Below are 13,800 nucleotides of genomic sequence, written 5' to 3' on the forward strand. Positions count from 1 at the left end.
TGTGGCTTTTCACTTGGTTTTTGTGATACTTAATATTATTTCTAAGTGCTTTAAATAGTGTAAAATTTTCAAAAAAAGTCCTTAAAATACATTTTATTTTAACTTGAATTAAATCTGTACTTTTTTGATGTGATGGTCTGTGGATCAGAGAGATATGAAAGCACATATCAAATAACTAAATATTATAATTAAAATTTTTGCAACATATACATTTAAAATATTGTGATGACTATGATAATGCTTATGATGTTACAGATTTAGGTGAAGTGAAATAAGGAAACTGTATGCTAGTGTAAGTCTTGAATTTTCAGCCTGCAAACTCGTTTATGTGGTTTTATAGTTTGTGGTTAGTAAATAGAAATAAATGTTAATTTTACTTATTTTTTAACCATGTGTCCTTTTTGATTGGAGTGTTAGACTGATTAAATATTTTAACTTGAAGATTAATGTAATAGCTTTTTATAGAGTTTTTTTCTTAACTTTTCACAGGTATTATTCTGCTCTAAAAACTATGGAACAGTTAGAGAATGTATATTTTCCCCGAGTTAGTCAATACCGCTTTTGTCAGCTAATGATAGAAAATCTTCCTAAACTCCGTGAGGATATTAAAGAAATCTCCATGTCTGATCTCAAAGACTTTTTGGAAAGCATTCGAAAACACTCTGACAAAATAGGTGAAACAGCAATGAAACAGGTGAGATTAAAAAGGAAAATTTTAATTTGATGTTATTCAGTAGTCTAAATTAGAGAATATATCCAGAGTTAACTTGTTTTTAGTTATATAAAATGCTTATTTTTGTTTAGTTTTATCCTTTTCATATCTTTCCTGAATTTTGTTTTGAATGGATTTAGTCATCATTTTCTTTTGGTCTGTAGCTCTTCCATATTTAAGTAAGGTCAGCCTATTGACTCACCAGCCTGTCTCTTGGGAATCTTCCCATGTATGTGGTATTACATTAACTTTTGCCAGCAGTCAAATTTGGTATAAAGTTAGCTGAATAGGCAGCATGGGTGGCTCAGCGATTTAGCGCCACCTTCAGCCCAGGGCCTGATCCTGGAGACCCAGGATTGAGTCCGGGCTCCCTGTATGGAGCCTGCTTCTTCCTCTGCCTGTGTCTCTGCCTCTCTCTTTCTGTGTCTCTCGTGAATGGATAAATAAAATCTAAAAAAAAATTTAGCTGAATGGCAGCCACAAGGGCAAACGATATTCCTTTTACCTTAAGGTTCTAAATTGCTCTTTTTAAAAGTATTATCTTTGAATTGGCAACTTCTATAGCTCAATAATAAAAAGACAAGGCAGTGGACAAGATTTGGCAGTTATTACTTTCTTTTTAAGATTTTATTCATTCATTCATGAGAGACACAGAAAGAGAGGCAGAGACATAGGCAGAAGGAGAAGCAGGCTCTTCCTGCAGGGAGCCCGAGGTGGAAGTCAATCCTCAGACCAGGATCACGCCCTGAGCTGAAGGCAGACACTCAACTGCTGAGCCACCCAGGTGTCCCAAGATTTGGCAGTTATAAAATTAATGTACCTTCCTTTTGAATCAGCAGTTCTTCTTCTAGATAATTCCCATTGGAAATGAAGAACACGTGTCCTTGTAATGTTCATAGTAGCTTTGTTTAGTTAACCCAAAACTGGAAACAGCCCAAATGGACATCAAAAGGGGGTTAGATACACAAATTGTGCTATATAAAAATACAATGTAATATTACTTAGCAATAAAAAGGAATGAAATTATTGGTATGTACAAAAAATATGAATCTCAGGCATTATGCTGAGCTACAGAAGCTGGACACACAAAAAAGCACAGATTGTATGACTCCATTTATATTGTAGTTCTACAGAAGGCAAAACTAATTAAAGTGAAAAAAATAGAGCAGTGGTTACCTCTAGGTGGGGTGATTGCCTGAGAAGGGACACAAAAGGACTTTCTGAGGAGATAGAAATGTTCTGTCTCATGATAAAAATTGTACGGTTGACAAAATTATACAGTTAAGATCTGTACATTTCAATGTATATAAATCTAACCTCAGTTGTAAAAAAATAATTGGAGTGTGTGTGTATGTGTGTGTATGTGAAGTGAGTAGGTAAAGGTAGATAGATGAAACAATGTGTAAGTATTAATTGCTGAAGGTAGGCGATGAGTACTTGAGAGTTTGTTATATTAATCTGTTTATATTTGAAGTTTTCAGTAATAAAAAGTTTTAAAATGATTATAACTTAAAATTTCTGAGTTAAAATTCCCAATAATCACAGTGTCATAGAAATAAAACAGTGTTCAGCATGCTTTCTAACCCCTAGTTTTCTTTTCTCAAGTATCAGAAACTATTTTAGAGGAGAAGCTTCAGGTTTGGCGAGGTGGGCAGAGGGATGTGTGCTGGTTGGGACCTGAGCACACAGCCAGAGAGTGTACCACCGGCATGACCTTCTCTTCCTTCTCTGGCCAGGGGTTTCTGAGAAGATTTGACCTGATTTGATTTGATTTTCTAATTAAAGAAATGTATCTGTATCAGACTGTTGTCACAACAGAAAAAATTAAAATTCAGTATAAGAACTTCCTCCCTACTTTATCTTTTTAAAGAATTCTGTATAAACCAGATAATCTCTTATATTCCTATTAATTGTTTCAGCTTTGCACAGTGGTCTATGTTAATTTAAGAGATTTAATAAATTTGTTTAGTAAATTGTTTACTTTGAGGATGTATAGATTTTGAAAATTCTTTATCAGGATCACTTTAATAATCAAAACATATGTAGTAATGTAGGACTTGTACAATAATGTTTTTAAAAGCTTTAAGAATTTCCTGTTAATTGCTGCTTATCAGTAGATGGACTGTAGCAGATCTGATCTTCAAATTATTTTTGATAGTATCTTTTGTTCACATTGAATACTTGGTTGATTAAAAAAATGTATTTATTTGCTGTAAATAAACAGAAGCTACAAAAGAGAATTTAAGCCAAATTTATTTCCTGCCTTTTTTTTGGAAGCTAGGCCTGAGGCCATTTTCCCTACCATTGGAATGATGGAAATATGGTTAGTTGTGGGGAGGAGCATAGGAAAAGAAACCGTAAAAGTATTGACCAGAAGGTTAAAGTTGGAATTTCAGAGTAGTAATCTGGAAAAGGTAAAGGCTAAATTAAGTGTAAGAGAATGAGATTTGAAGCCAGAGTTCAGAAGAATCCAGAGATTCTGAATCTAGAGACTGTCATTATCCCAGAGAACTACATTGGTTAGGAAAGCCCTAGGAAAGTAGAACCAAAAGATTACCTCACTTTTAAGGTAGAATAAAGTGTGGGATTTCATAGCTTTTCTCTGAAGTAATCATCTTTCTCCTCCCTTGTTGACACTTCAAGATACGAATAGAACATGCTTTTTATAATAAAATGAGAATCAGGGGAGCTTCTGATTCTTCTTGTAGCACCTCCCATTTCTTCTCAGGATACTAAGTGTTTCTGCCTGATTGCTTCTGATTAGTGAGGTTTTTTTCTGCACCGGAGAGTTCTGCAACATTAAATTCTCGTCTTCACCATCACAATGCTTTTGGTACTTGAAAAAGTACCTAAGTCTGGACAAGGAGTTCTCTGTATGCCATGAGAGTAAAAAACACAATCACTTGGTAAGGTTTTTTTCAGCACAGATGTAAATTATAGTTTAAAGTTCATGTTCTATTATACAGTCTAAGTTTCTTTTTTTTTTTTTCAGTCTAAGTTTCATTATTAAACTTATCCTCACTGACCTGTTTTTCATAACCAGTTTTGTACCTTTTGCCTAGGCAGTCTACCAAGTCATGGGCCCTGGGATTTGAGGTTTATGAGAATTTCCTGCTGAAAGAGAATATACTCTTCCTAGTTTACTTCCATTACTTTCTTGTAAAAAGAATCAAGCCCCCTACCTCTGCAACTTAAAGAGACCTTTCATTGCAGAAACCTTTCCTATTCATGTCTTTTTTTTTTTTTTTTTTTTATTTGATGGGGGGTGGGGCGGGGAGGGTGAGCAGGAGGAGTGGAGGGAGAGGGACAAGCAGGCTCCCCACAGTGCAGGGAGCCCATGTGGAACTCTATCCCAGGACTCTGGGATCATGACCTGAGCCGAAGGCAGATACTTAACTGACTGAGCCACCCAGGCGCCCCTAATCATGCCTTAATTCCATTATCTTTTGTCCCATTTTTGGATTTACTTGTTATATATTCACTTGAATATCCTGTAGGCACATCAAACCTAGCATTTCTAAAAGTAAACTCACTATATTCTTACAAAATTGATTTTTCCCATATTTCTTATGTCACATTGTAATATGTCCTACTGTCATAAGCCAGAAACTGGGGAGTAAACTTTAGACTTTTCAGGAGTATTTATATTCTTTATGTAATTTGTTTCTAAGTCCTACTTGGTAACTGTCAGTTCTGCTTCTTAATATCTGTAGATTCTGTGTCCTCCTTTCTACATACCTGGACTGTTGTTACATCAAATTAACTATTCCCTTATTTCTAGTTTTTTCTCCATTTGCTTATTATTCTAAAATGCGGATATGACCACTTTCTCTTCAGTGATTCCCAGTGACCCTTTACCTAAATCTAAATTCTTCAGTATGAAACAAAAGCCTCACCTCCTGATATTCCTTCTTCTTGTGATATAACAGTATTGGATCTCTTAAAATTTCTGAACGTACAATTTGTTTCTTCTACCTAGAATGCTTTCCATTTCCCCAAATTTCATGTCTGAAGAATTCCTGCCTTTTTCCCCCAAAATAGGCTCGCTTAAGCATCACCTTGTCTTTGGAATCTGCCTTCATTTGTCCTACTTCTGCCAGCAAAAGATGGTCACTTTCTCCTTGGTGTATATATCCCTTATACTTTTCACACTATTATTATAATTATTTATTTTGTATCCTAACTAGACAGTGAGGTCTTTTTTTTTTTTTAAGATTATTTATTTGAGAGAGAGAGAGAGAGCATGTGAGAGCAAGCATGAGCAGAAGGGAGGAGCAGAGAGAGAGGGAGAAGCAGACTCTCCACTGAGCAGGAAGCCTGATGTGATGTGGGGCTCTATCCCAGGACCTCAAGATCATGACCGGACCAAAGGCAGATGCTTAATCAACAGAGCCACCCAGGTGCTCCTAGACAGGGAGTTTTTTAAGTGAGGGATTATGTCCCATTTATTTTTTACCTTTCTGGGATCTAGTACCATGCCTAAAATGAGTGGCACAAAAAGTCATTTTTTTGAAGGATCTTAGAGCTGAGTTTTAGCTTCTCCGGGGAGGATTTTTTAAACTAAAAAACAGACTTGTACTTTTTTTTTTTAAACGTCTTTTTAATGTGAGAGATGAATCCACTATGAGTAGTCAGATGTTTAACAACTAAAATTCATGGTCTCGGTTCATATTTTCCATATTACATTTTCTAGTATACATTTTAATAATATCCTTTAGGAGGAAGCAGGAGACTAAATGGTCAAATAAATCTGGGTTAAAGTTAAGTATATTTCTGTAGTTATGAATTATAAATCTAGAAAGGGGATACAATATAGGATGCTTATTTAAATTATTTGAGCAGGGGATCCCTGGGTGGCTCAGCTGTTTAATACCTGCCTTTGGTCCAGGGCATGATCCTAGAGTCCCAGGATTCAGTCCCTTGTTCAGGCTCCCTGCATGGAGCCTGCTTCTCCCTCTGCCTGCGTCTCTGCTTCTCTCTCTCTCTCTCATGAATAAATAAATAAAATCTTAAAAAAAATAAAATACTTTGAGCATAGAACCTTTTTTCAAGACATAGATACTATGAAATATTAGTTTTGTACATAACAAATTTAGAAGCAGTGCTTTTAAAAAATGATTTGTACTCTGGAAACAGAAAGCCATTAACAGAGTTAATTTGGACAGCTTGATGCTGTAGTTCCTTCTGTGAGGTTAGTGGACATTTCATAGAGTTGGGATTTTAGCCAAAGAGGGAACCAGTGCCTTCTACCAACACACATATGCCAACTCAGGAAGTAAATGATCCAGTGTAACTTCAGAGCTTCAGAAAATTAAACATTTTTTCATTACTGTTAATCAATTGAAGTTAAGGCAGGATATTTTATGTACATTCATACATGTGTCATTTCTTTTTTAATTTTTCTGGTATTTTAAATTTTATGTGGCTGGTTTTTCACTTAAAAAAGAGTTAGTGATTATTATTTTTAAAAAGTGACAATATTCTGACCAAAGGTCATTAAAATAATTGGATCCTTATTTGACTTGACTTATTGAAATGAAGAGGAGTATACTGTTTGGTAATTGACATAAAGCTAACGCTAGGGTAGGAAACAAAGTCTAAGTAATGGAACTATTAGATATGGACTTTAAAATTTGCATAGTCAAGGAATTATAAGACAAGCTTGAGAATTTTGGCAGATCATTGGAAACCATAAAGCAAACCATCTGTAAATTCTAGAACTGAAAATACGTTACAAATTAAGAACTCAGTGTGTGGTTGACAGAACATGTTAGACATAGCTGACAAGAGAATTAATGAGCCAGAAGTTAGGTCAGAGGAAAATATCCAAATTGAGGCTCAAAGAAAGAGACAAGAGGATGGAAAGTAAAGAGTTTAAGGACATATAGATAAGATAGGAAGATTTAACATTTGTAATTATAGCCCCAGAGGAAGAAGAAAGAGATGGACATAAATATAGCAGATCTTAAGCTGTCGTTTCAAAAAGTTCATTGAATTTGAAGCAGGAGAAATACAAAAACTCCATATTTAGGCATATGATAATAAAATGTTAGAAAAATAAGGAAAAGAAGAAAAATTATCTTAAAAGCAACCAGAGGGAAAAATTTATTGCCTTCAAAAGAATAGTAATAATACTAATATTTAGCCGATTTCTTAGCAAAATTAATGGAAGCCAAAAGATAGTGAGCTGATATATCTGAACTGTAGATAAATCTTATCTGTCAACCTAGAATTGTTTACCTACCAAAAATATCTTTTAGAAATGGAGGTGAAATGGGAGTGCCTGGCTGGTTCAATTGGTAGAACATATGACTCTTGATCTCTTGGGGTTGTGAGTTTGAGCCTCATGTTGGGGGTTAGAGTTTGCTTTAAAAAAAATGGAGGTGAAATGAAGATATTTTTTTCAGATAGGAACCTAGAGAATTTATTTCTAGCAGGCCTACATAAAGGAATTATTATTTTCAGACAAAATTATCTCAGAAACTCAGAGATGTAGCAAATAAACAGGGCAACTATTTTGGGTAAAATTGCATATATTACATTGGCTATAAAAAACAAAACATCTTGTGGGGCTTACATATTTATAGAATTAACAGTGCAAAACAACACAGATGTAGAAACAGCACAGATGTACATTGACAAATGAATGGGTTAAGAAAGTGCAGTATATATACATACAGTGGTGTATGGTATATTATTCAGTCCTTAAAAGGAAACTGTGAGGTATCTAAAATAGTCCAGTTCATAGAATCAAAGAGTGGAATAGTGGTTGCCAGGGACTGGGAGAAGGGAAATGAATTACTAATCAATAGGCATAGAGTTTCAGTTAAGCAAGATGAATAAGCTCTAGAGGTCTGCTGTGCAACATTGTACCTCAGTCACCAATGATATATTATTAATATATTAATATTAGTATATGTTAATTATGTAATAATGCATATACATTTAAAAACATGAGACTAGATCTCATGTTAAGTGTACTTACCACAGTAAAATGAAATTTTAAAAAGAATGGAAGAAGATAATCAAGAGTAGAAATCAATATAATAGAAAAACAATACGTTAGGGAGGACCAACAATGCTGAAAGTTGATTCTTAGTCTTTTTTTTCAAATAATACTGATAAGCCCTGGCACAACTGTTCAGAAAGAAGAGTGAGAGCATAAATAAAAAATGAGACATCATTCCAGACCCTACACCCAAAGGCATTAGAAAGATAGGAATATATGAAATTCTTGAACCAATTTTATACCAGAATAAATTTTATAATCTGAAGTTTTCCTTTTTCCCAAATAGGCACAGCAGCAGAAAACCTTCAGTGTTGCTCTGCAGAAGCAAAATAATGTAAAATTTGGGAAGAATATGTACTTAAATGATAGAATTCCAGAAGAAAGGAAAGAAATTGAATTGAAACAAGGATTTGAGGAAGAGGATGAAAATGAAGAGGAGGTGATGGGAGTTCCTTCCTTCCTTTTTCCCTCTCTCTCTCCCTCCCTCTTTTTCTTCTTCCCTTCTTTTTTTTCATGAATTTTTTTCTTTTGAGTTGTCATGTATGTCTGTGTGACTTTCAGTGTTCCCATGTGCAAATTGAATTTATATAGATCAATTTGTGATGAGCTACTAGAGCAGTGTGTCATATGAAGTATTAGACTGCATAATTGAGAGGTAAACAGGATATATTCTAGATTATATTAAATAAGCCATAGATAGTTGACCCTAGGTATTCTGCCATAATTAACAGTAATATTGTAAATGTAATGATTTTTTTGTAGTGATCACTCATTTTAATTATCTGTGGCAAACATTTAATTTCATGATGGGCTTGGCTTTGCTGTTTAGACTAATTCTGGAAAGCCTGTCTTTTTTCCCCCAGTTAGTATTGAGATATTGCAAAAATGGTTCAAATGTGATTAAAGTTTTTTAATCTTAAAAAAGTCTTAAGTCTAGAAAACTTGAAATTATCTTTAAGTTCACTTTCTTTCATCTTCGGTATCCAGATTTATTCCTTTTTTTAAAATAATTTTTAAAAAAGATTTTATTAATGAGAGACACAGAGAGAGAAAGAGAGGCAGAAACACAGGTAGAGGGAGAAGCAGGCTCCATGCAGGGAGCCTGACGTGGGACTCGATCTGGGGTCTCCATGATCATGCCCTGGGCTCAAGGTGGCGCTAAACCTCTAAACCACCTGGGTTGCCCTCCAGATTTAATCCTAATCTTACTTGCTTCTTTTACTCTCTACACAAAGTCTCTGTCACCTGACTTTTTATCTTTTCCTTTGAGTGTGTATGTTTCTACTATATGCCTGAGGATGAGTGAGACTATATGTATTTCTTGTGTGTGTATATGCACACATGTGTATATGTGAATGTGTGTATGTGTGCATATGCAGTGGATGTCTGATATTGTACGGGATATAGACAAATGAACTGCCTTAGTATAATGTCTTTTTGTTTGTTTGTTTATTAAAGATTTTATTTATTCATGAGAGACAGAGAGAGGCAGAGACACAGGCAGAGGGAGAAGCAGGCTCCATGCAGGGAGCCCAATGTGAGACTCGATCCTGGGACTTCAGGATCACGCCCTGGGCCGAAGGCAGACGCTCAACTGCTACGCCACCCAGGCATCCCTATAATGTCTTCTTAATATGGAATTAGCGTGTTCTGGTTAGTCTCTGGAAAATAAATGTTTTTGAAATTTACTTTTTTATTTTTTTAATCAGTATTCAAAGAGTCTCTGTGTTCTCTTCTCCCAAGCATGTTCAAGACAAGTCTCTGTCCTTTAATGACCTTATAATTTAAAACACTCAACAATGATGATAAATACATAAGAATGAACTATTGAACAAATACCAAAATAATTACAAAGGCATTGTGTTTATACCGTAATGTTTTTATAGTTGATAAATATAACATGAAGTCCATGATTCCTTGTCTGTCTTTAACTTATATTACCCAACAGTAAGCCAGTAGCTTGATAATTTTTATTTTTTTATTATTTAAAAATTTATTTTGAGAGTGGGGAGGGGCAGAGGGAAAGGGAGGATCTTTTTTGATAGAGAGTGAATGTAGGTGGAGGGTGGGTGGGGAGAGGGAGAGGGAGAGAAGGAATCTTAAGCAGGCTCCATGCCCATTGTGGAGCCCATTGTGGGATTCAATCCCATGACCTTGAGAGTATGACTTGAGCTAAAATAGGGTCAGATACTTAACCAGCTGAGCCACCCAGGCATCCCAACTTTGATAATTTTTAAAATGTGGTTTTATTTTTCAGATCTTAACTGTTCAGGATCTGGTTGATTTTTCCCCTGTTTATCGATGTTTGCACATTTATTCTGTTTTGGTGAGTATCTTTCGTATATGTATTTTGTGTCTGTATATCCACATAAGTATTTGTATAATAAAAAAGACATGTATGCATTCTAGGACTGCTTTTCTAAAGGTTGACCATAAGCTCAGTGAACATAAATATTTTAAATATCCTCTGTGAGTAAGGCACTTACTCTTTTAAGTTATCATAGTCTGCTTTCAAGTGATATATCACTTCATCTTTATTATGAGAACCTTATACAATAGTATACTTATAATAGTATACTTCCATTTCATTCTTCTTGCATATCCGTTGTGTTGTATCACAGTTGCTTTTAAATATATTGCTTCTACATTTGTTTACTCTTTTTACATTGCATTTTTGATTAAACAATTCTTTAAAAAAATAATAACATTATTTTGATATAATTAATATACCAAAAAATTTACCCTTTTAATGTATACACTTCAGTGGTTTTAGCATATTTATGAGGATGTGCAACTATTACAGCTAATGCCAGAAAATTCCATTTCTGAAGAAGGAAACCTTTTTTTTTTTTAAGGATTTTATTTATTTATTCATGACAGACACAGACAGAGAGAGAGAGAGAGAGAGAGGCAGAGACACAGGCAGAGGGAGAAGCAGGCTCCATGCAGGGAGCCTGACGTGGGACTCAATCCTGGGTCTCCAGGATCACACCCCAGGCTGAAGGCGGCGCTAAACCGCTGGGCCACCATGGCTGCCCTGAAGAAGGAAACCTTTTACCAATTAACAATCACTCCTCGGGTCCCCTGCCTTTGGCCCAGGGCGTGATCCTGGAGACCCAGGATCGAATCCCACGTTGGGCTCCTGGTGCATGGAGCCTGCTTCTCCCTCTGCCTATGTCTCTGCCTCTCTCTCTCTCTCTCTCTCTCTCTCTCTCTGTGACTATCATAAATAAATAAAAATTAAAAAAAAAAAAGAATAAAAAAAAATCAATCACTCCTCAATGTCCCCTACCTCTAGTCCTTGGCAACCACTCATTTACTTTCTTTCTCAATGGATTTGCCTGTTCTGGATATTTCATATAAATAGAATCATAGTAAATATGGTCTTTTGTGTCTTAGGCTTTTTTCACAAAGTTGGAAGTTAAGGTCATTGATTGAGATCTTTCTTCTTTTTTAATACAGACATTTATAGCTATAAATTTCCTTCTAACCACTGCTTTAGCAGCATTCCATGAGTTTTGTTTGGTATGTTGTTTTTGTTTCCATTCATCTTAAAATATTTTCTAATTTATTGTTATTTGTTCTTTAATCCACAGGTATTTAGGGGTGTGTTGTTTAATTTCCATGTTTGTGAATTTCTCAAAAGTTTTTCTGTTACTAATTCCAAATTTAATCTTACTGTGGTCAGAGATCATATTTTGTATGACTTCAGTCCTTTTAAATTTACGGAGGCTTGTTTTATGGCCTAACATATGGTTTATCTTGGAGAATGTTCCATGTGCACTTGAGAAGAATGTGTATTTGGCTGTTGTTGGGTGGTATGTTCAGTAGACACCTATTAGGTCCAGTTGATTTAATATTGTTATTCAAGTCTTCTGTTTCCTTATTGATCTTCTCTCTGTTATTGAAAGTGGTAATACTGAAGTCAACTATAACTGTTGAATTTTCTTCCTTTAGTTTTGCCAGTTTTGATTCATATATTTTTGAGGCTTTGTTTTTAGATGAATAGTTTATAATTATTATATCTTCACGATGGACTAGCCTTTTTTCATTATAAAATGTCATTCTTTGTGTATTTTTTTGGCTTACAGTCTGTTTTGGCTGATATTTATAAAACTACTCTAACTCTCTTTTGGTTACTGTTGGCATGGTATGTTTTTCCATCCTTTTACTTTCAGTATCTGTGTTTTTAAATAAAAAGTGCATCTCTTGTAGGATAGCATATAGATGGATTTTTAAAAATCCAGTCAGCCAATTTCTACCTTTTGTTTAGTTCTTTTACATTTAATGTAATTACTGATATGACCAGATTTATGCCTACCATTTGCTTTAATATTACTTATATCTTTTTTGTTGTATTCCTCCAATACTGTCTTCTTTTGCATTAAATAGACACTTTCTCATGAACCAATTTAATTCTCTTGTCATTTAATATATGTGTAATATATATTAGCAACATAAATATATAGATATATGTTTATATAGATATGTAATATAAATGTGCAAAATATATAAATAAATATATAATAGTTAACATATATGTACACACACATCATATATAGAGTATTTTTTAGTGTTTTCCCTGGACATTCTACCTTAAAACAATCTGGTTTGTATTAATTCTCCTCCTTTCTGTAATTATTGAGATACTTAATACATCTTTATATATTATAAAGCATGATATAATTGTTTCTTTATGGAATTGTTTTCTAAATCAGAAGACTGGAGTTACAAATTATACTGTCTTTATATTTACCTCTATATCACCTCAACTGGTACCCTATTTCTTCACGTGAATTAGAGTTACTACATAGTGTCCTTTTATTTTTGCCTGAAGGACTAACTTTAGTATTTCTTTTACGGAAGGTCAACTAGCATCAAATTCTCTCAGTTTTTGTTTATCTGGGAATGACCTAATTTCTTCTTTGCATTTTAAGAGTAGTTTTGCTAAATATAGAATTTTTGGTCTTTTTCTTTCAGCACTTAGAAAATGTCTATGGAAGGCATTTAGATTTAAGGCATTTTGAGGTTTGGATATTCACTGAAATTGGATTAATTTGAAATTGAAATAATTGATGGGGCACCTGGGTGGGTGAGTCAGTTGAGCATCTGCCTTTGGCTTGCGTCATGATTCTGGGGTCCTAGGATTGAGCCCTGCATCGGGCTTTTGCTTAGAGCCTGCTTCTCCCTCTCATTCTGCCTGCCACTCTACCTGCTTATGTGCGCACTGTCTCTCTCTCTCAAATAAATAGTCTTTAAAAAAAGAAATAGAAATAATTGAAAAAATGGTAATTATGTTAATTAGAGTAAATAGAATTATCTTCATTAGTTAACATCTTTTCTTTTAGCCCCCTATTAAAAGACAGCTCTATACTCATGAGCTGAGTAAAAACAATAAGCACAATATCAATGTGAACTTACTGTTTTACAAATTAATGATGTTTCAAGTGTATTGAGCCTTATTGAATAATGTAAAAATTGTTTTCTTTTTAAAGCTATAATAAATTGTACTATTGAATAAAAACAATAATGCTTGTAGTCTGTTCTATGATGAAATAATTCTTCAAATGTGTATGGTTATAAAGTAATTTAACTGCTCAGATTCTTCTCAGATTTAGTATTTTATCTTTTATAACATCAGGTAGTAGTATATACATTTAACTGCATTTATACCTGAAGCAAATAGAGGGTGGGATCCGTCAAGATTACACTGCTATATGTAGTAACTTGAAAAATTGGCTTCCTGGGCAGCCCAGGTAGCTTAGAGGTTTAGCGCCGCCTTCAGCCCAGGGTGTGATCCTGGAGACCTGGTATGGAGTCCCACTTCAGGCTCCCTGCATGGAGCCTGCTTCTCCCTCTGCCTGTGTCTCTGACTCTCTCTCTCTCTGTGTCTCTCATGAATAAATAAATAAAAATCTTTAAGAAAAAAAAAAAAGAAAAAAGAAAAATTGGCTTCCAGTTGTCTGATCTCAATTTTTTTTTTTTACTTTGTTTTGTTTCTAAACTAGATTATACTGGCTTTTAATCAAGATGAAGTTCTTAATTATCTCATTTGTTAAAGTGGCTTGTGTGGTTTGAT

General features: G+C 34.5%; 1 protein-coding gene across 12 annotated transcripts in view; it reads left to right on the forward strand.

Moving 5' to 3' along the window:
- Positions 1-13,800, forward strand: part of EXOC6 (exocyst complex component 6) — a 352,011-nt gene that overhangs the window by 197,089 nt on the left and 141,122 nt on the right. For all 12 annotated transcript variants that reach the window (XM_072739522.1, XM_072739519.1, XM_072739524.1 and 9 more), the window contains 3 exons: positions 490-694; positions 8,008-8,160; positions 9,979-10,047. In XM_072739522.1, the coding sequence (XP_072595623.1) occupies positions 490-694; positions 8,008-8,160; positions 9,979-10,047 (427 nt within the window). The remainder of the gene's footprint in view (positions 1-489; positions 695-8,007; positions 8,161-9,978; positions 10,048-13,800) is intronic.

This window comes from Vulpes vulpes, chromosome 15 (assembly GCF_048418805.1).
Source record: "Vulpes vulpes isolate BD-2025 chromosome 15, VulVul3, whole genome shotgun sequence".
In the NCBI taxonomy this organism is placed as follows: domain Eukaryota; kingdom Metazoa; phylum Chordata; class Mammalia; order Carnivora; family Canidae; genus Vulpes; species Vulpes vulpes.